We start from the raw sequence: 23,611 nt of genomic DNA, 5'->3' as shown, positions 1-23,611 counted from the left end.
AGATACACATTTGTTAAAGGAAAAGCTGGCTGTTAAAGCTTTGGCCAGAGAGTGTATCGAGCTAAGCTACCTGTGGACACTGACAGTCCGTAACAAAGAGAGGATTAGAGAAGCCAAACCCACTGGGACGCAGACTCATCCACTGCACTATGAGCTGAGACCGACTGACATGCAGCATAATTGGAAACAGGTGAGCGGTAACCATAGCCTACACTCTTAGGGATGAAATTAGCCCAAGCTTGAAAGAGAAGCACATGAAAAAAAACAAAAAAACATTTTCGGTCAAATGGATGTATTCCATTGCCATTTAATAAACAACGATGAATTTACAAACCACTGACTTTGACAATAAAGTGTCATAGTGAATAAACTACTTTAAAGATGGATACCAAAAAATATCTAAATGTCTTATAAAATGTTCAATACAATTCACAGATACGTTTCAAAACATCACCAGTGGGTGAGCATTTTGAGGGACTCTGTAATCAGCTGCAGTAAGAAACACATTCACATAACCCTGAAAAAACCCTGTTATATTTTCAGGTTGTGACTCCAAGTGTAAGCACAAATTAATTAGCAGATGGTGAAGAATTAAGCGTGCCACATACCAAATTTAGTACTGGCTAAGTAGATGCTAAACAACATGAATAGTGAACTTGAGCCAGGCTTAATAGTCAGTCAAGAGAGGCTCAAAAACCAGCCTGCTTATGGAAATCTCAGTGGGCTGAAATCTTTCAGCAGTGTTACTGTACAGCAGATGGCAATGCACTAAAATTTCCTCATGTGAACTGTAACCCGATTTAACCCAAAGCTCGTCCAAATACAATCCAGCTGAGCAAGAATCTTAAAAACTGAAAATTAGTCTCTAAACTTAGAAATATTGTATAATACTAGTATAACATAACAACAAGTGTGTACTGACATTTCCTCAGTATTGATTTAACACTACTTGTTCATAGACCAAGGAAATGACGAGGTGTCAGCGTTGCTATGGCAACCACCTGGTCTGCAACTGATTAATAAACTCTCAATGTAAGGGATGGCTCCGCTCTAATGTCAAGTGCATAATTACCGCCCATACCGCAGAATATAAGTGGATATAATGCTTCTGCAGGAATTCTGAAGCATGGGAGGTCTCATATAACTGCATTGATAATGATGATATAGAAATCTGCATTTTGTCAGACGTTATATTTAAAGGAACCTTCACTGCTTTTTGGAACAATGAGTGTGATTGTGTGTGGGGAACATCATATCAGATCTCTTTTTAAAACATACTTTTACTATTGTCTTACATCAGTCTTGCTTCATTCTTGTTGTTGGCATTACTGCGAAGGCTATCTACACTAATCCATCCAATATCTATACCTTCTATGATAAATGTTTACAATACTTTATGTTACATTCTCTTTATGTTTCTACATCTGGTTTGCGTCAAATTTGTGTTTAATTAGACTCTTTTTACAAAGGCTACATATACAAAAGCTTTGGTTTTATTCTAGCTGTCATAATTTGTTTTTTCAAAAAGATGTGTTTAAATAGAATGTATAGATATATTTAACACAATTGAATAGAACTACAACCAAATAGAGAAACTAAACATATGAGCACTGGGCTAACTGAACAATTGTTGTGCTCTTCTGTACAGTCCTCATCTCAAAAATCCAGCATGTTAGATACAGTTGTGCCCGTCAGATCTCAAGTTGCTGGAAATCTTTCTAATGCGTGACGGGACCAGATCATTTGCCGGACTCAAAAATATGACGTGCGGTGCTTTTAGTCAAATCACCGCACTGAGAAGGTCATTGTAAGTTTACACAGAAGGAAAAGACATATGGATTAATGACTGAAATTCCCATGATTGTTTCTTGTCGTTGCCCTGGTATTTCACTAAGCAGCTTTTTAATTTCTGTCCAATGTGCTTCTAAATCAAATAAAGCGGTCCAATCTGACCTCTTTTACTGAATCACAAACTTTGTCTATGGAATTTCTAAGAGAAACTTAATACCCAGTCCAAAGGTTAGAGAGCTGCACTCAACATCTTGCATGGTCATCAATAGGCTTACCAGTTCCTGGTAAGCACGCTCAACTCAAACTCTCAGCAGGTGTTCAAACATAAATAAAGCGGTTTTAAGCAGCTAGATGTCAATTAAATAAATATTTTCTAAGAAACCTGCTGAAGCAGAAATGACGACAGCAATAGCTTTTTATTCACAAACAAAAGGGTACATTCATCTACATGTGCACTCTGTGCCTCTCTCACATACATGTGATCCCAGTAATTGGAGAGATATTTGTGTGCCCCCCTCAAGGCCAGTCAAATGACAGACATGTGGTACTTCCGCCATTTCAGTTCTTCACAATACACATGTTCTTATGAATGTTCTCTGGGATGTAACGCTGCACTCGTTGGCCTGTGCAACTGTGTTTATCTACTTGTTTCCCTCTCTGCCACTTCAAAACTGGATCAAAACATCTTCGAGACGTGAAATAATAATTGGGGAAATATTGTTAAGGCAATTCCAAGTTTGATATAGATAACATTTTTCTGTATTATTGGTAGTTTTGTACTGTCTTTACACAAAACATGGAAACAAAGGAACTTCAGGACCCATGTGTCATCACACCAGTGATTTACAATAATCCAAAGTTTTGACTAAACTGGTACATAACAAACCTTAATTAATGACGTGCATTGACTGAAGAATTTGTTATGTATTCAGGAACTGTAACAAATAACGGTTTGCCAACAGGTCAAACCAAAGGATTTTTAGCGGATTATTTTACCTTCAGATTGGGGTGGCAGGAGTTCTTCACTGCAGAGGAGGTAGGGTTGTTGTCTAGAGGCCAGCTGCCTCTGGCTGTTTCGTCCATTTTCCTCATGGCCGCCTCCTACTGAACTTTACCTGAGCTGTGGTTTCTCTTTAGATGCTTTACTGTGGCTACTCACTCACACCTGTGGGAAGGAATTTAGATTCAAAAATCTGTCCATTTTGCTAAACAAAAATAATAGTACTCTTTAGAACAGAACAATTAAACACAGACATTGTAAGTACTATGTATGGGAGGGAGGGATATATATATATATATATATATATATATATATATATATATATATATATATATATATCTGCTCAAGTAGACATTAATCTATTATATCTTTACATAGCAAATAGTTGTTTGCTTCTATATTAATGCTCAGAATATCGTATAGGGAACCTTTAATGCAAGGCCAAGCAGAAGAGAAAAACATTACATTTTCTTTAAACATCTGATTCATGATTGATGATTCCATGATGTTTATAATCTGCAGTGATTTTAGAGGTTAAGTAATCATGACATGTAATTTATAACTCTTGAGGGTATTCCACCTAATTTAACATATAGGTCAGTAATGCCTACATGAAAATCAATCATTACATTACATTACATTACAGTCATTTAGCAGACGCTTTTATCCAAAGCGACTTACAGGAAGTCAATCACTACACTCTAGAAGCTTTTGGGAAATACTGACAAGCTCAGTAAATGGAATTTATCTTTTTATGGGAGATGAAAACTGTACATTACAAATATTATTTCATGTAATTGTTAGAATAATCTTCTCAGTAGCAGTGATGGCACTAAGAGCTTTATAGAATTGATGAGGACTTCAAGAGGAATCATGGAACTCATTGATGAGAGACAGAAAATAAATGTGGGTTTCATGTCAGTCTGACAAGTTTCCTTGAAATTTTCTGCTGAATTTGGCCAGAACTACTTTTTTTTTAACAGTTATGTCGAATTTAGGATTAAAAAATTACTTTTTTCAAGTGCAATCTGACCAATTATGTGACCGCAAACCTGTTTCAGGACAAATTTCAACACATTGCAACACATAGTAACATACAAACCATAAATCTGAAATCAGAATTGTAACCACCAACTAAAGAGAGCAAACTAGAAATGCAAAGAGTGTCAGCATGAGATAACTGATATTTGCATTAAGTTTGTTTAGTCTGCTTGTGAATGAGGACATGATGAGAGCGAGAGATAGAGGAATATAGAGTTGGAGAGCAGAACAGTTGTGACGATGTTCGAAAGCCAAAATTGTTTATTCAGTGACATGAAAACTCCCTCTGGATCCCTCCTCCATACACCGAACCACAACATGGCTTTGAACTGTGCAAGAAAGAAGTGTAGCTATAGCTGATGACATAAAGGCTTTCATGCTCATCTAATAGACATTCAGCTTAACAGTATTCTGGCATACCAAGACCTGAATCCCACATGCAGAGACTGTGGGCCGGGTATTTCAAACACAACAGTCAAAATATTTCATCAGTTTGTTTTAATGCTTGTATCTGACTGAGAGGTTTGCTCGGAGAGAGAGAGAGAGACCGTTAATGGGCCACATTCTGTATACACAATTAGACTGCCTTCTCTCCAGGGTCTCTATTCAGACAATATTACCTATTCAAGTCCACACAGGGGGGAGTATTTTGTGAATACAAATCCAACTCTTCTTATCCTGGTGTTCAAGCTGAATAAAATGTGCACCTTTAATGCTAAATATCAGTGTGCAGTCAAGCAAAAACTTTGCTTCACGACATGATGCACTCTTGGGTATTGCCTTGAAATGTATGGTTTTAAAAATACCCTAATTATTATTCTTAAAGTGATTTTTGTCCTTTAAAAAGGTAGTGACATCCTTATCAAGATTCTTGCCAGTAGGCTAATCCATTAGTGGGTGGCTGCTCAGCTGCATGAAGGCAAATCAATATCTTTTAGGATGCCAAACTCTTTGAAACCGACTGATAAAGACTACAGGTTATCGCCAAACACACTCTGATGTTTAATACACCAAGAAACAGGGTGTAAACTTACGCTGAGTTCAAAGATAATCACATGATCTCTTTTGAATTATGGGCAATGGTAAAAAAACAATTGCACTCAGGTTAATTACTTAATGCATATTGAGGAATGTGATAAGCATCTCTGTACACTGCAAATCCAATGCTGTTTCTCAGCTGTGCGCACAGCTTGTTAAGAGTTTGTTGATGCCCAGTTGATGCTTCCAGGATTTCATCCAAATAAATATGATATAGCCTTTTAAATAGATTTAAAACTTTGGCATAAGAAAATGTGAACATGGTATTTCCATTCACTAGCTTACTGTTACACTAATAATTAGAGTTGGTTCTTAGATATAAGCAGCAGTGGCGGAATTGTTTCTCCTGTCAGGTGCCTTTAAAACATTGTAGAAGAAAAGAGTCATGATGTCAGTCAAACAAACAAAACAATTATATAAAATACTAAATAAATACGTCATATATGTTTGTTTCATGGATTGATTTGAGTCTTCTCATTGCTTCACACAGATCTGTGTGAACATATACATACAAATATACTTATATATACACACATACATATATATGCAATTAAGGGATAAACAGCAAAAAGCATAAACATAAAGTTATATGATCTAATATGGTTTACCGTCATGTCTCGTCTCTTCAGTGACGTGTGAGTCACATGCTTCATATAGGCTGCGTCATTATTAAATCCCTGTCTGTTCTCGGTGTACTTTTCTTGCATTTTTTTTTTTTTTTTTAATCTTTTAACGCCATCATTTCGTGCGTAAAAAGTTTTCTGCAATGTTTCTAATTGTTCATTTTCTTCGAATTTTTGACGTTTTCATTTAGTTTTTTTTTAATGCACACATTTAAAACGAGCAGATAAAAACAGGTGGATGAAAACGCACCCACACTGAAGTAGTTTCTGTCGACAATCACCTCAAATCACATCGCTGCAACTTTAGATAAAGACGAACTGTCAAGGAAACAATATGCGCATGACCTTCCAGTGACAGAGAACATCACGCCACTTACCCAACTGGAAGCTCCAACCTTCTCCCTTAAAGACGTCTCTAACTTCTTAGATTTTAAAAACACAAACTGAGGCAGTACAATCCTGTTGTTTGGGAAAGGCTTCACGGGCAGTGACTAATAAAGTCACCTTCTCACACTGCAGCCAACATGCTCCTCGGCAGCAGAGAGCAGTGTGTTTCTCTGGAGGCGACGGGGTGGATGCTGAGAGAGAGAGCACCGTGCTCACAGGGAAGCACACGTGATGTCTTAAAGAGAGCTGCAAGAAAACTAATATCCAGAAATAAGCCAGAGTTAAAGCTTTAGGAGGTGAAGTGTTAATGCAAACATCTGCAATGTGTCGCTAAACCCTAAACCCTAAACACTAAGCCATGTTCCAAATTCCCTTACTAAATAATTAATCTATCAGACCTGCAGCATGCTGTGGCATTAATCTACAAGAGGTAGACTGCATCATTATGCTCAGACAACATGCATGGATATATTATTCTCCCTCCGCCTCCTGCAGTATGAAGTGTTAACAGCTTTAAAGGGTGTCTCGCTTGCTGGCAAAACTATGTAATGCAGATTGATCTCACACATAATGAGACATGTCTAAAGAAAAAAATGTGATCTTGTTTGAGATAAGTGGACGACTTCATGTTAACTTAAGTGGAGTGCATTGGGACCTTTCAACTTGACACTCACTATGAAATTGACGTGATTAGCTTCTTTAGCCAAACTGTCATCCATCGTGAACCGTCAGCAAATCAGCTATCCTAAACCATGCAGATATTGTAATAATGTAGCAGATTTTTGTCACAACATTTCTTGCTCATCCATGGCTAAGGAGAGGCGAAGTCCCTCCCCATCCAGTGACCTCCATGGGACCTTACTTTGGAAAGAATATGTATGGTAGTCGATGGCAAGGGACTAATGTTTCTTGATCCATTTTGAATTGTGTGACATGAATTACACATATGATGATTGTCAATTTTAAAATATAATTTTACACGTCAAGACAGTCGCAGTTTGTTTGTTAGAAGTACTTTTTAGTTTTGTGTGAAACTGCTCAGTGAACTATAATGCACATGGGAGAAATCTCCTGAGGTTAGGCAACAATCATACTTGGTGAGGTTTAGCAATAGATTATGCTTTTGATTAAAATAAACTCTTTCCAGCAGAAAGCACTGTAGCCATACTTCTCTTGTGTGCAACTATACATCTCTGTTCTCCACAATATTTTCACAGTCTAATACTTCAACAGTTTTGCAACAAACGGCGACTTTCTTGACTTACAAAATTATCTTTTGAATTGACAATGAATTAATTCATAATGCCAATAAAACACATCAATAAAGTATTTTTTCCTCTCAGTTAATTACTGTACCAGATATTTCTGAAATATGGTTGCATGGTGGTCAACAGTAGAGACTTCACCTTTCTATTTACTTTTGTTCTTCAAATATAGTGAGTTCCAAGCTGTATATGTATCTACTTTAACAAGTCATAAAAGTAAGCGGAAAGCAGTGGAATTTGCAATACTTTAGCACCCTCAAGTTTGATTGAACTAGTATCATCTAACTGCAGTGCGTGTCAATAAAATGTATCATAAAGGCTCACAAACCCTCAAGGTTCAATCACATTTCAAAATGAAGTCAAGTCAGCATGAATTGGATTGGAATTGGATTGGTTTAAATTTTTTCCTAAATTCATCCCAAAGAGACACTTTTCATGAAAGAAAAATAAATCAAAGACTTTTTTATTTTAAAGCCTACAAAACCAACTGGGTACTAATGCATCTTTAATGCTTCATAGATAAGGTCATAATGTTCTCCTGTTGAGCCTACTGACACAGCAGCTGGTCAGACCTCATTTCTCAAGTTTCTCTGTTGCCATGGCTTTACAGCAGTCCGCTTGTTATGAATTATACCTCTCTCTCTCTCTCTCTCTCTCTCTATAGGTAAACATAACCTACCGTTTTAACCACCCAAAGTTAGATGCAGAACTGTTACCTTAGTAAGAATGAATTCTTATTATGTGATTAGGACTGGGCAATATCAACTAAAATATACAAACACTGCACATGTTATTTTAGATTGGAATAGCAGTAGCCATATAGTCTGATACATTTTCCAGAAAATCAATTGAGAAACTTTTCAAGGATAAAATCAGCAGACAGGAATGTTTGTTTTTTGCCAAATCCAATTTAACAAATCAAGGTACTTCATTCCCAATTGAATATTTACAAAGAGCAGTGTTGATTTCTGATCTCCAGCATTGCCCCACAGTGGTTTAACACAGTGTTCTCTCACACAGTATATATTATCATATGGCCTGATCCCAGATGTAACACGCCGTATCTACCTTCAAATGATCTGTCTTGTCCTCTCTTTTGAGCACAACACATATTAAGTTCACATGTTTTGGTCCACTTAGATATTCCCATGAGATTACACAGTGTGTACAAGTGCATCTGAAGGTGCATTCAATAGACATGATTAAGACCATAAACAGGAAGAGAACATAGACACTCTCCAGTTTTAAAACACAATCTGTTTTGTAACTTCAGCAACTGTGAGGTACCGACATTAGATTGCTTCATTGCTTCATTAAAAAATCGGGTCATTGATGTTTTCAAGGTGAAGATCCTCAAAGAGAAGAGACAGCTGCACTATTAATACGTTAGTTAAAACTATTTATTACTGTTGGATGTCTTCAGTAGTGCTTTATCAATGCCACCTACTATTTTAACCTGAGGGGGAACTGGAAGGAGTTTGAAACACTTCCCAGACAATGCAGTTGGATGGGACAGGGTTTTCAGCCGTAACCGGCATATAAGACCAGTGCAGAGTGGCAGCCATGAGCTAACCATTGGGGCACGCTCACATGCACTAACATGCACTAACATGCACTAACAGCATGTGCCATGGCTTTGTTAGAAAAGCAAGGAGAAGTTTGGATAATAACACACGAAGAGGGAGAGCAATGTCATTTTCTGCTCAGGTAGACTTACTCTGCTATATCCTCACATTGATAATATTTTTGTGCTGCTATATTAAAGTTCTAATTATTGTATATTGCTCAAATAAAATAACTGGACTAAATTAATCCAGTTTTGCTCAGAGAGGGACTTGTGGAGTATCTGTGGTCTGCTTCTAACCAATTCAACAATTTTCGGTAAAGCATTTGAATAACACAAAATTGATAAGCCTCTGTCTAGGTTCAAGACTTAAACTGTTTGAGCACAAATGTGGTCTTAATGAAGCACAACACCTGGATCTTCAAAGGAAATTAGTTTGTGATGTACCTTGTAGATTTAAATTTAAGCCGATTCTAAACATATATCAAAGATGAAAAATAAACACAACACAGTCACAGGGATACCACAGAAATTATAGTCTTGTAATTCAATGTATTCACATTACAACATCCACATGGTTCAGTTTGTGACAACTTCTAATGATCTTCAAATATATTCACTGTATGATACATAATACCAATATAGGCACTTCCAGTATGTCTGGCAATATTGAAGCTACAGTATAGTGTCTAAATTACAAAATGGTAAAAATAAATAATGTATATCTAAAAGAGTTTTTGTAGTTTTAAAATTTCTCTACTGTACAGCATACATGTATATTGTACAAAATGGAGCGTCAACCTGCAAAAAAATTATTTTACTTTCACAAATACTGTGTATTTGGACATATTCTTCCTTGTGTAAGTATTAGTACATGTGATAAGTGCAAGGTACTAGTGAGAAGAAAGAAATGATTTAATCATGTGTCAACTATATAAAAATACTCATCTCATTTCGTTTTACATAATTGTAAAGCTTGTTTGGTTCCCATGGTTATAATTACGCTTTATGTGTGAATAAGTATATGACAATGAAATAAAACCAATTAAGACACATAAAATACACTATCAAAACAGATATACTGTATCAGTTCAAACGCAAGTATTGACTTCAGACTGATGTGACAGGGGACAAAATGCATCATTAAAAAAAAAAAAGAGAGGGACCACCAACAAACTAACACAGTGGACAGAATCTCATCACCTTTTAAAGATGAGAGACGTGATGATGCTCGACTGCTGTTACCAGCGAGGATCTCTGAACTGCACACTGAGCACTTGGCAGATCAAAGAGGAAGCACAAGGAGAACATCTGCTATAGGACCTTCTGTGAGTAACAATTTCATCTGAGCATCGGAGAAGAATTGTAGAACTACTTTCTGCATCACTTTTCCCTTCATTATTTCACCACTTCTACTTGTGAGTAAGTCTCTACTCAACAGTAAACACTAGCCAAATAAAGTCACATTAGAGAGGCTAATGGAAGAAATCAAACAAACACAGACACAAACACACATTATCTCGCTCTCTCTCACACACACACTGTATACGTTATTTATACATTCACAAAGCAGGGGCTCTAAACAGTTTGATTTGATGTCCTTATATATATATTTCTAATTCTGGACCACTTTAGCTAATAAGTCTGTGTTGTATTGAATTGCTTATCTATATAACATAGCTTTTTTGATCTTATCAGGTTTTTCAAAATGCTGAATAAAACGTGTTTATTGTTTCTGTAATGATGATTATAGCTCATTAGGGATGAATTGCACGCAACATAGAGAAAACAGGAGGCAATTTATATATAAGATACAATGAGTGAGGCTACACATGAACATTAGGTGAGAGGCCAGAAGAAAAAACAAGTTCTGATTTAGTGGCTGCCTCAAGTTTGATCTGATTCTCTGTCTAATGCCTTTCGATCAGTGGGTTAACTTATTCTATTCAACGAGTTCGTCCTCCTCTCCTTCACACTGAAGCAGAGAGCGGCGTCAGGCTAGCAGTTAACAGGCCTCTACGGATGGAGTGCGTTATTAACCACTGCTGGGAACATTGGGTGATATTATAATATGTCATTGCAGGATACAAGGACATGGTGTTCTTCAGCCACTGTAATTTACATCAAAGAAAAGCTCTATCATATCCTGTCTACAGGTTGGCTTGTGTGCTGTGGAGCCTTTTATAGACCAGTTTAAAGAAATGAGATTGTGAAGGAGAGATGAGGTGCATTATGAGATATCAGTGCACAAGAGAATCAAATGTGCTTGTAGGTCATCAGAACACGACTAGCGGTGGATAATTCATTACATATTGCCTCACTGCACTCGTGTGTGACAGAAAGTTGACCTGCCAACTCAGTGTAGAGCACTTTACTTGTTCAACTCAAGATCTACTGATGGTCTCTCAAACACTTTGAATGTAAATTATTAAAGCAAAGTTGTATATTCTTCAGTGATAATTTGCATCCTACTCAAGCTACTGTGCAGTTGGTTATTTAATTGGTGTAGCTAGTGGCTTTTCTTGTTTGAAAATAGGGGATATCATGCAACTTCAAGTCAGTAATGTTATTTTGTTAAGTTCCATTTACATGTCATGTTTTTGGAAACAATGTTTTTAATGTCTGTTGGATACTCTTGGAGAGCAATTTTTCTTTGCTTCATTGATTTCAACAATTAAATGTCTGGAGTGATGATTGCTACAACTAACATACTAACTGCCTATTTTGTATTTTCATAGTGACTGGAAGCAATAATAAAACAATGACACAAAGATCTCAATTATAGGTAGACAATGTAATCTCTGAATATAATCACATTGGGCTACGTAAGCAATTATTTTCCACCATTAAAAAGGGATTGGACACTAAATTTTAGGGCCAAATATTTGGATAAATTCACATGGAGAGTATGGAAGAACATTCGGTTAAAATCCAAATGACAAACTTGATGTTTCAAAGATTAAAAGTGCGATTAAATAAGACATACTGCTACCATCACCTACGTCTTGGCCATTACTGAAAATGTTACTTTTACTGCGATGCATATCTATTTCATTAAGAGCTATATTTTCTACTGGCATCAAAGAGCTTTAGTAGTTCCTTTAGAGAATTGTTGCGCCTCTCAGCATTGCACCAACACACTTTTATCAACCTCGACTTCCCTGTGTATTATCACAGCAACAGATTTGATTTATCATATTAGACTTTAACCTGCAGAAGAACTCTGGAGTCTTGTCTTCTCTTAACTCTGAGTCTCCCTGAGGTGCCAGGAGAAGAATTCAGACAGATGCACTGTGTTTGGATGCAAAGATGTTATAATAGTCAAAGGGGTTCTGACATAAAGGCTCTAGGCCTTTTATGAACGCATTCAAAAGTAGCTTGCTATCCCTGTATAATTGTAACCGTAACTGTAACTTACTGTCCTCACAGATGATACAGATGCTTACTTTGAATTTCAACGGTTTAGTTTTTCCTGAGGGTTAAAGGTCAGCATCATTTGCAGGTTTTACATAATGAGAACCAGTAAGTAAAGACTATAATACAGCACACTGAGTCCAAATACATAGTCAGAGAGTAAAAAATTGCAAATAAATGACAAAAAAAGTTGAAGGACAGTGTATTAGTTAGTCTCCCTATGGCCATCTTTAAAGAACTTTGTAGGATTTTACATTTATTTTAATGACTATTGTTGAATAGATTATGCTTTCTGGTTCTTTGTGTTTTAAGAATGCAGTTGTTTGTCCCTTAACACTTTGGTAGTATTACTGTATGTTCTGTGTACTGTATTCCCTTTTTGGTTTTGTATTCAGCACATATCCATTTCCAACATCTCTCTGTTGCCTTGCCAGCGAAGGCCTCCGGACTACTGTTGAAACAGTGAACCCTGTAATGACCACTATATTCACCTGGGGCTGCAGACCAGAGATGGCACGAATAAATCTGCTGATTCTATCTATGTCCTCTGCAGAAGGATTGTGCATTTGAGCGCACTAATTTAAACATGCAGACACACACGCACGCACACAAATACAGAGTGTTAGGAGCCTCGAGCCTCCTACCATAAAGTAATATGGCTACAGCTAATTGTATAAAGTACTTAATTTGGCAACAAATGTAAGACAAAAAAAAGCACTATCATTTGATTTCATATGCTAAATCCTATGGGTGAGTGATTCATTTTGGCAGAAGGTGAAGGGAATAAAAGATACGCCAATGTTCCTCATTTGATTGACTCCCTTTATAATCCATATATATATAAAAAAAAACATATTATGGTCCATGTGAGACCTCAAAAACTCTTGCTAAAATTGAAACACAAGTACAAGTAACTGTGATGTCTATATATAATTGCATTCAGAAAATAATTATGTATAAATTGGCAGCAAATTTCTGCAGTCCTGTTACCACATTGGGTTGAGGTCTGTGCAAGCAGTCTTCCTCTTCTCTTGACAGTAGCAAAAGAGTCTGTATCCCAAAGTACACAAATAATCCTGTATTGCAATATGGAAAGCTCCTTTAAATGTTTTTGGTGAAACCAGATATTCAGATAAAATGTGTAAAGCACAAATTTTCCCACCCTGTTTTTTTTTTCTGTATAGGCACACATTTCCCAAACATCTACAGTGTTGTGTCTAAGTGAAGTGCTGGCAAAGACAGGAGTCAGTTGATAGGATAAGAAAACAAGAAATACTTCTTCACGTCCTTGCCCTGACTGGCCCCATATTTCCAATAGGCTGTTTCACTGTGGGTCCCCCTCCGCTAGTTCCTCCTGCGGAGAAACGGGCCACTCCGATTCCTCCACCCCCTCCTCTGGATCCTCTCCTTCTACTAGCTCCTCTCGGCTGCCTGGCTCCTCTTCCTCCTCGTGAATAGCCAGGATTGGCTCGGCTACATTGTTTAAATGGACAGATTCTGCTCCTTGGCCCTGTTTCTGGGCTTCCTCTCCAATCACCTTCTTCCACATCTCGTGGTTCTCCAGCAGGTGGTGGGTGATCTGGCAGAAGACTTTCCTTCTTTTCTTGGATGTTCCCTTCTCTGGAAAAAAAAAATAGCTTGATTAAAAAAACATTTCTACAACAGATTTTACACATTGTGCAAATTGAAAAGTAACTAACAGTTGCAGTCATTCAACAGAAAGCAAACCAAAGACCTCTAGCTCACCTCTAGTGATTGGTCTCTCTGTCAGACTGTGTGGTCAGATCTTTTTGTCAGAAGCTAAACAATAACACAAGAGCAGCTCCAAATGGCTCAACCAGTGTGACTCACCACTCTTTCTTCTCTGTTTCTGTATTTGATATAAATATTATTACTGGGAGGGACTGATTTCTTGTACAAATATACACTACAACATGTACAGTGCTACTCCCAGGCTGGTCAAGTGGTTTACTAAAAAATTGCACTTCCCTTTGGCTGTTCTCATTAACATTTGTAGCATACACTATTCTGATCAGAGGCTTTGTAATCCAATGTTGCAATGTTTTGTAAAATACAAAAATCAGCTAAATTTATTTCCCATCGTTCACATAACAAACCACTGTTTGAGGTCCCTCAGAATATTATATTGTACAATCAAATACCTTTAAAGATGGCTAGAAAAAACTATTTCATGCAAAATCAGGCAATATAGTTGACATGTCTCTCATGCTTGCACGACTACTTCAGGTTTATAGCTCTGTTTGAGAACGTAGTTCTTACGTGATGCTTCTGAGCTGGTGGACGTGTCTTCCTCTGCAGTATCCTCATCATCCTCCCCCTCATTCTCAGTGATCTCTGGCTCCTCTTCCTCTGGGTTTGGCTCCACCCATCGTCCAGGCATGAGGCTGGCTGAGTCGTAGGAGTTGCACAGCGGGCCCACGATGTGTGTGATGAACGATTCCTGGAGTTTGGCCAACTGTGGTGCCGCTCGGTCCATGAAGGGGCTGATTGGGAGGCCCTGGCTGGACTCCTCATCGCCCTACATGAAGCATGACCCACATTAGTGCATGAATGCCACGACATGGCACGATTCACCTTTCATCATACAAAAGAACTGAGTCATTCAGGCCGAAAAACATTCATGGGAAAGATATCAAGCCAACAACCGACAGTTGGTGCCGACTGCATCAGAGAGATGAAACCAAAGAAAGTTATTTAAGGCACTGTTAACTCTCAAATCATATAAAGGTGGTACAAAGGAGAGAAGTTTTAAGGTCCCATAATGTAAAATGTGTGATTTATATGTCTTTTTTTTTAATAAAGCAGGTTTAGTGCTAAATAAATACAGTGAAAGTATCGTAACGCTCAAACAATGGCGAAATACACATAGCCCGTAATTAGGAGCTGTGCCTTTAAACAAGACGTAAGGTTGTCTCTACAGTTGAGATGTTACAACTTTTAAATAAATAGACCATTTCAAAATTTGAAATGCAAACATGCTAAATGTGTCCCGGTTTATTTCCTGTGAATGAAAGCAGCTAACAGGAAGTTAAACTAGACCCAAGCTATTGCCTAGCAGGGCAATTGCTAGTTCAGGTAAAGGCTTGAAACAAGAGTTTTTTTTAACATTAAAGGATGTAAATAAGTTCTAGTAGAAACCCCAAAATACAAGCATGAAATTGGAAATGAGCAAAATATATCTTCTGTAAAGCTGAACATGGAAACCAGTCAAAAGCATCCATGAAAGTCACTCACACAAAGACCTTAAGAATATAGAAAATAGTGGGAAGGCTGTGGGGCAGCAGCATGTGCGCCGTCTATGACGTCTGTATGGATGGCAATAAACAACAGCTATAGAAAGGTTTCCTGGTTGCCGTGGTAACTGACCTCAAGTGTCATCCCATACACTCTACAGTAGCAGGCTTTTGTTACCGCAGATCAGTGGGCTTTTCATGTAAGGTACAATGAGAGTCATCAAAAGAAGGGATCTGAGATGGATCTGCAACTTGATGGAATTTCTTGACAGGTGAGCGTTCATAAAAGAAGGGGAGGAGGAGATCTGAGATCCAGCTGCCACAATGACTACATCCTATACAGATGTGTAGATTTCAGAGGTATTGCAAGGTAAGCTCTCTCGTGTCTATGAGATATGGTTAAGAAACATTGTTATGAATACAATGGCCAGTTGTATTCTCAGGGATCTTTCCAAATAAATACAAGACTGCTCATATTTTGGAGTAGGACTTTGGGTATATATAAAGTATAAAGCCCTGTAAGCCAAGAGATTCCTCCGGAATTGCGATACAGATTCAAGACACCCAGATCCTAGTTCACACATCATAATCAATTTCAGAGATTTCTGTCGGCATGGCGAACAAATCTTAACCACAAGGCTCTGTCGACATGTTTTCTTGTGCTTCATGACAAAGTGTTTGTGTATGTTTGATGGTGGTTATGCTTTGTATGCATGCCTGAGCATGTTCTGTATTAAGGGGGAGTTGTATTGCTTTGCTGCTTTTTTTTCCAAGGTTGTTGGACTCTCAGGGGGGGTCAGTGTAATCACAGGCTTCTGCTCCACCTGACCGACAGTTGCCTGGGCAGCCGGCTTGTGTCACCACATCCCACAGCCTTAAACCTATTGTCACTGAAGAGTATTTCTTCTGCGAAACGTATACTTGAATATACATTTATATATATTTCCTGCAAATGACAACAAAAACTAAACATGATAAACTTAGTCAAAGTAAAAATGATGGCAGAGCTGTTAAGTTTAATTGCAAGTCGCTTTGGATAAAAGCGTCTGCTAAATGACTGTAATGTAATGTAATGTAATGCAATAAATTGTACAGGTGTACCTAATAAGTTGGGAACTGAAAGTATATTGAACATGAGGCCACAATTAAACATTATTTTATAACACTGACAATAAAGCCCAAACTACAAGAATCCTCTACTATCTCTACTGTTTCCTTTGCTTATGTAAAAAACATGTAAATGAATAATGCAAAAGCAGAATACATAACTGAACAGATGCATCCATCTTGCCATGGAATTATGACAGCACCTCACAGAATAACAGCTCTCAGGCAGAGCACTGCCATATCTATCTCAATAAGTATGAAAGATTGAAGAAAAAATGAAGAAAAGGGAGAAAAATCCATCAAGCATCAAGTCTACATAGAAGAAAAAACAAAGTTGGGAGGACTGTATTTCAGATTCTGTACTTGCTTCTATGGGTTTGAGACAAATTCAAGTACTTTACATATATTTACTCACTCTGTATGTGAATGTGTATCTGAATGAGTGTTTGTGTTTCATCAGTTATATTTTCAGGTCTGAAAAATCAGAGAAATTTGCATAATAAGGACATTCTGGATCCGATTAAAGTGGATGTTTAGAAGTTGGTTTAAGGGTTAAAGTTAGAAATATAGGTAAGATTAGGCATGTTAAGATGAAGATAAGGCATATAGTTGTGTTGCTGAAAGGATAAGGTTGGCAATTTTCTGTGTTGTCTTTATTTTTTACTTTTGTTAAACAAATCCCATGAAAAGATAAAGAAATATATAGTTCTGCCCATTTGTTTCAATAAGATTAAAATCTTATATATTTTTTTATAAAACAACAACAGAAAACATCACAAATACTTACATTTCTTTTACAATACACATTCATTTTAAAATAAATATCAAATAATTTCTTAACAAATGTGAAACAGGAAAATAATCCTTAACACATGTACAGTTTCCTCCTGTTAAAAAAAAGAAGAAAATTGTGTATTTGTTGAGGATTATTTTCAGATAGGGATTGATACACATTTGGTTGGCTAGTGATTATTTGAGACACCAGAACAGTGCATTGTATGTGGGATTGACTTAAAACCGTCTTAATAGTAATGAAAAAACATGTCACCAAGTGCAATAATGAGGATCACTGACTGTATGCGTTTTAGTAATTGGTCAGTAATGAAGATCTATGGCTCAAAGTCATCAGATTCATAAGACTAATAGAAACACAGACAACACTTGTTAGTTTGATCAACTCATTAAAGATTCTGAACTGTTCATGGGATTGGGGGGTCCAGTTTAAAGACAGAATAACATATCTATTATATCAATTATATAAACCAAATGCAAAATAAGAAAATGATGTCCTCAGAAATGACATAACACTGGCACCAAAACATTCTCCTCATCTTAACAAAGGTATGATTTAGTATTACAGAAGTATTGCACTGGACGTGGTGTGTTAAACTGCACACGTGTTTGTTTCCCCCTTCACTTAAACATGACAGTAGATTGATCTTTACTTAAGCAAATACAAACAAGGTCTACGTTCCCATCGGAGACAGTTCACACACCTGTTCATAGAACTCGTTGACGATGCCCTCGGTCCACTGCAGATGCAGGTCCTTGCACTTCAGAGGCCCATTGATGTCAGCCAGTTTGATGCACATCTGGCAGACCAGCAACCGGTCGTTCTCATTAGACCAATCAATACCCGTGGATGGATCATCGCCCACCTAGAGGATCAACAGAGAGACCATTAACATTTAACATATATTCAAATATGTGGATATTCTGTTAATATGATGCCATTGTTCAAAGATTTCATATTCATTTTAATGTGAAGAAGGTTTATTTAGGCATTTTAATTGAACCTCCTTATCCTATTATGAGTTACATGAACAGACTTGTCCCCCAAAAAGTGAAGAGGTTTTCATTATTATGCTTTAAATATATTATGACCCCTCATAGTTTGTGTAAAATATAACAAATTATGCATTTCTCTGAACTAAATCTGTGACATTTTTGATTATTAACTTATTTCCACAGAGGCAGTAGGCTTCAAACACATGAGGTTAACGTATGCATTAAGAACAACACTGTTTGAATTAATTTATTATTTCTAGTTATGTTTAATGAGCTTCAGATCTGAAGAGGCAGCAGCAGTCTTATCATCCTCGCCTAATAATTCAGGAAGCTGAAGAGATCAAGTGAGAAACTTGATGGGTACTTCACAGAAAGCTAATTTGCTTCAAGGAAGAGCAGAGTGGGGTTCACTACAGTGAGAGACATTGCTCTTACTTTTGCTGCCAAGCCAGCAAGCTCAGTGCTAGCTGACAGGCCCCTGCCATCGAGCAGCACCACTGTACTAATACTCACAATGGAAAAACCTCAAATCCAAAGCCAACATTCTGTCTGCAGTTCTTGAAAAGCTACAGGGCGCTTTATGTTGTTGACTTGAGCGGAACATACTCCAAGTGCTGCAATGTTCTGCACAAACAGACCTGTTCTTCGAAAAACCACTGGACATTACTCTTTCAATGAAGCTCTTTTTTTCAGTCTGTCAAGAGCTGAGGTATGAATGTTTGAGACAAGCACTTCTCGTACTTTGGACGCTAGAGTTTGTCAAGAAAATTCAAATCAGCCTAGTTTCCAAAGACAAGAAAATAAAATATGTAAATAAACGTAAACTTTTTGACCTATAATCCCAAACTGCCTACAAATTACTTGAATGAAGGTCAAAAAACAATCTGAGAAGTCTTTAAGTTCATGATGTTGTCAACTCAACATTTTTTCATAGGATTTAATCACCACATTCAGAAACTCTTCAGATCTAAAAGTCACATCTTTTAAATATTTAATGTCAAATGATTGTTTCTAGAAGTACCTTGGCATTGAACTCAGCTAGGAAGTCAAAGTGCTTCTTCAGATCAGTGGCCAATATGGCCTCAATGACCAGGAAACGGAAACGCTTGAACTCCCCGTGGTCCAGGTTGACGAGGAAGTTGTACTCTGGCCGCGACATGAAGAGGGACCAGGCTGAGGCAGCGTGGTGGTTTTCCAGGACGGATCGATCATTGTAGAGCACTGCCTGCAAACACACAAACACTTTACATTTACATGAACAAGTACAGAAATTAATCTATGTGAATCCATCATTCCTGCACATTAAATACTTTAGAGAGTGGATGGTGTAGTTGATTCAAATGTTTCTGGTGTGTTAGTATTCTCAAGAGAAATAGAGCCAGTGCACTGCATTGCTACCCTCTGATAGATATGCAATCTTTCAGTGTTATGACAGCATGTTTATCCACATTCAGGACGTATGTCTAGACAGAAAATACTCTGCAGATCTCAACAGAACTTTACAAATCCAACACTGACATTTCCTCCCCATTGCTTGGCCGTGGCGAGTTACTGTAACTGTCTGATTATGCTGTCAAAGATTGATGATTCGCCTCAGGTTTGCCAGTGCAGTTTGGCAGTGAAACAGACAAAATGGAAGAAAATCGGCAATCAAAATGATCAACTTGTTGATAACAAAGAAAAACTGAGTGTGTAACAGTAAATAAACTAATTGGACTTCTACTGACTTTGCTCCTAATTAGATGCCGTTCTCTTTAGCTGAATAGCTCGAGTACCTGTGGGGCGCTGGTGGCCACGAGGAAAGCATTGGTCCGCCCGGGGTGGTCGTAGTCGTGCATTGCAGCGGCCACATAAAGCGCCATGAGCTCCAGAGCAGGTATGAGGCCCGACAGGCAGCCGTAACCATCTTCTGACACAGTGTAGGTCTTTGAAACCAGGAAGCCCATATGACTGTGTGTTATTCCACTGTCGGAGTCTAGCCGCAGGGGAGCAGACAAGGAGAGGAGGTTGAATAGCAGGGTGGCAGAATTTACACAAACACACAATGTACTTTCATGTGCACGCACTCTGGAGCACACACAGACACACACGCAGTAACACACACTTGAAAATTCAAATCCACTTATATGTGGATCAAAGGGATGGCCCTAGTGAGGCATACAAATGAGGTTATGGAAATATGGGTGAGAGGGAACTCTAATCTTCCTGCAATTTCATGGTGTTCTAGACTTCAAATAGCGTTTGGTACGTAACTGCAAGTGCCAAAAGCCTGAGTTAGATAAGACAAACTGTGAGTAGGATAAGAACACATACTCCTGCAGGTTTGATGCTCCACCATTAATGAGATGGCTCACAGTAAAGCTGCAGGCAGATGGAAAAATATAAAAGAAAAAAAGTCTGGCCTACATATAGACGGTCTTTATGATAATAAATGGCTTAACAAAAGTTAGAAAACTCGATAAAAAGGTATTCGGAGCTCATGTGTTTTAAAACACACTTTTATGAAGTGATAGTTTCACATACACAGCAGCACCCCCACCAGGACACAAAAATGTCTGCATGTATGTACTAATGAACACACCTGAGTCACTGGCAGAGCCGTGGTCAGTAATGAGGCTGGGCAGACCAGGAACAGCCTGCGTAGTGAGGTACCAGACTGCATGAAGCACATCTGTGGCGTGGACCCGGTTGTGATCTGGGTCAGAAAAAAGCAAAAAAAGCCTCAGTCAGTGTGTAATCTTCCCCACCAGGGTGCACTGTTAGGCTGCTTATGTTTCCTGTAACAACATAAAGGCTGCAAACAGTCATATATGACGGTGTGACATTTCCCTCTAGTGACGGGTTCCATTGTTACAGCTGCAAACAAGATTACAAGAAAAACTGAAGCAAACTCAAAAACAGAAGGAGAGGGTTGTTCAGGCTTACATGGTATGTCTCTGTAACCGTTCTCAAGGGCATGGAAGTAGTTCATGAATTCATTTACAGGGATCTTGAAGGTCGAAAACAGGCCAGTGTCCTCAAAGAGCCTGTAGGAGACCTGAAACACAAAAAGAGAGTCTGTGATCATCAGCAGGCTTAAATAATCATCACATCACAGTTAAGAGGGGGTATAATCATCTCTGCAATTACTTGCTTGTCTAACCAATTAATAAATGAAACAAAATACAATGTTACTCAGCAGTTTTTATTACTTTCAAGCATTTTATTGATGGAAATTTCTCCATCATTATGCAAATAATCAATAGATGTATTGACACTCTGAGCTTAATCATTGGTGTTCTCAGATGTGCTCACCTGACTGAGGATCCGTCCACATTTCCCATTGGTTTTCTCCATCAAACTGAAGATGGGGAAGTTCCAATTATTTAGCTGACTCATCAAAGGCTCCAGGTCCATTACTAATGGCTCTGGAGCAAGGGTTGGTTTGTCCTGTGACAAGTGATGAAAAGTAGCGAGACAAATAGATACAATGTTAATAATGAATGTCCCAATATGAGTGTTCATTTGCAGGTTTGTTGTGTTTCACTAACAGGGTGCTTTTGTAATAGCAGTCGTTCCGCCTGGCCTTACCTCAGGAGGTATTAGTGGGTGGAGGATGACATTCTGGGCAGGGTTTTTTCCTTCCTCTGTGTCCTCCTCTGTGTGTGCTACATCACTGCTGTCACTGTGGTTTGCTTCGTGGGTGCTGTCATAGTCTGATGACGCCACCACTTGGTCCTCTGCTAGTAAAAGACAAAAACAAAAGAGATGTCACACTGAAGTCTAGGAAACTGATAAACTGATGCTTATCGTCTGGCTTTTTGGGGGGTGTTGAATTGATTTCTCTGGTAAATCCTCCTCCTATAATCCAACTATAGCTGGTTATTTTCAAACTCCCAGAGATCTCGGTTGCTCTTGTTCATTAACACTTGTGCGTTTCAGTGATTGCTGCCACGCCTCTGACTCAAAAGATGTCTTATAGGGTGCCCAGTGGCAGAAGTCTGACTTTGAATCATCAGAAAAAAGGATTGAGACTAAAATTTGATGGTCACCTTTAAATGATTATTATTATTATTCTGAAACTATATTGATTTGACATTATAACATCTAGGTTAGTCCAGTTGGATAAACAACAACAACAACAACAACAACAACAACAACAACAACAACAAACAGAAACAAAATACATTGGAATTATTTCTATTTTTCTTGTAACACCACAACAAAATTAATACTTGGAATGGAATTTGATTTTGAGGGTTTCATGCAGCCCTACAGTTAGGAACATGCTTTTTTTTGTTTTTAATAGATCTACTATATATTAGACTCCTATTTAATTACATTGCAATGGGTGCAGGGAGTCTCAGAGGAGATAAAGTATATATGCCCACATTACTGTTTGGAAGTATAGTGGTTGTAGTGATAGGAAGGAAGGAGTTTGAGAGCATACCTGACCGAGGTATCCTGTCTCCCTTGTCTATAGAACCCTCCCCATGGCTCAGTCTGATGTATGGTCTCCCACAGCTGTAGACGAGAGGGGTTTAAAAGGTTAGAGATAAAGTGCATAAAAGGGAAATGTTATATTTGACGTTCCCTGTTGTAATGCTGTGGTATTTGCAGCCGGTGCTGTGTTGCATCTTCCACTCCTGCATATATATGTCAGAATCAATCAATTTCAATGATCTTTAAAGAAGAACATGTTCAACCTCCATGCTATGAGAATACACACGGAAAGGCTGCTAAATGTCAAAAAACAACACATTTTCTGCTTCAGTTTTTATATTTTCAAATGCTAGAATCAGTAATGTAGTTTTTGTAGGATGAGAAGAAATTAAAAAAAAGAAAACATTGGGGAAAATTGCAGACTGGTATTCTGTACATTTGCGTTTGTGCAAGCCTTTGCTGTCTGTAGCTGCGCCAAATAATTGGGAATAACGGCATTCACTACATCTGTCTTTGATGTCTAACCGGTCGGCAGAAGTTGTCAAGTTGTCAATTTTTTTTTAATGGGATTCCTACTGTGCTGTCCCCACATGAAACAGACGTTGTACAGATGCTTCAAAAAATACTCATTATTGAACTTAATGGACGCACACATTAACACAATGCAACAAGAATAAACAACCAAACAAATTCGAAACAGTTGCTGGTACTGGCACTGTTATAAATGACTCATAAGAAATTGAGCCCACCCTCTTTGAGCTTTATGACAAATCACTGTTCGCCTCCCGAGCTGCTCTCAACAGCTTTTCCATGTTTCTCCACTGAGGCCACTGTCAAACTGTACATGTAGGTGGTTCCAATTAAAATACCTCTCTCTAAATGCAGTAAAACCTGCCTTTTTCAGGGGCAGGAAATGC

At 38.0% G+C, this 23,611-nt stretch overlaps 1 protein-coding gene across 2 annotated transcripts in view; it reads right to left on the bottom strand.

The window, feature by feature from the left end:
• Positions 1-12,879: 12,879 nt before the first annotated feature.
• LOC129108416 (cGMP-inhibited 3',5'-cyclic phosphodiesterase 3A-like) overlaps positions 12,880-23,611 on the bottom strand; it is a 66,410-nt gene continuing 55,678 nt past the window's right edge. The window contains exons 5-14 of one of the 2 annotated variants that reach the window (XM_054620224.1): positions 22,702-22,775; positions 21,843-21,994; positions 21,567-21,701; positions 21,198-21,309; positions 20,854-20,967; positions 20,048-20,247; positions 19,294-19,497; positions 17,981-18,142; positions 14,404-14,662; positions 12,880-13,743 (exon numbers count right to left, since the gene is read on the bottom strand). In XM_054620224.1, the coding sequence (XP_054476199.1) occupies positions 13,448-13,743; positions 14,404-14,662; positions 17,981-18,142; positions 19,294-19,497; positions 20,048-20,247; positions 20,854-20,967; positions 21,198-21,309; positions 21,567-21,701; positions 21,843-21,994; positions 22,702-22,775 (1,708 nt within the window). In that variant the 3' untranslated portion in view covers positions 12,880-13,447. The remainder of the gene's footprint in view (positions 13,744-14,403; positions 14,663-17,980; positions 18,143-19,293; positions 19,498-20,047; positions 20,248-20,853; positions 20,968-21,197; positions 21,310-21,566; positions 21,702-21,842; positions 21,995-22,701; positions 22,776-23,611) is intronic. The other variant, XM_054620226.1, reaches the window with a different exon arrangement.

Source organism: Anoplopoma fimbria, chromosome 19 (genome assembly GCF_027596085.1).
Source record: "Anoplopoma fimbria isolate UVic2021 breed Golden Eagle Sablefish chromosome 19, Afim_UVic_2022, whole genome shotgun sequence".
Lineage (NCBI taxonomy): Eukaryota > Metazoa > Chordata > Actinopteri > Perciformes > Anoplopomatidae > Anoplopoma > Anoplopoma fimbria.
Note: the sequence above shows the minus strand (reverse complement) of the source record. Positions and strands in the feature narration are given on the sequence as shown.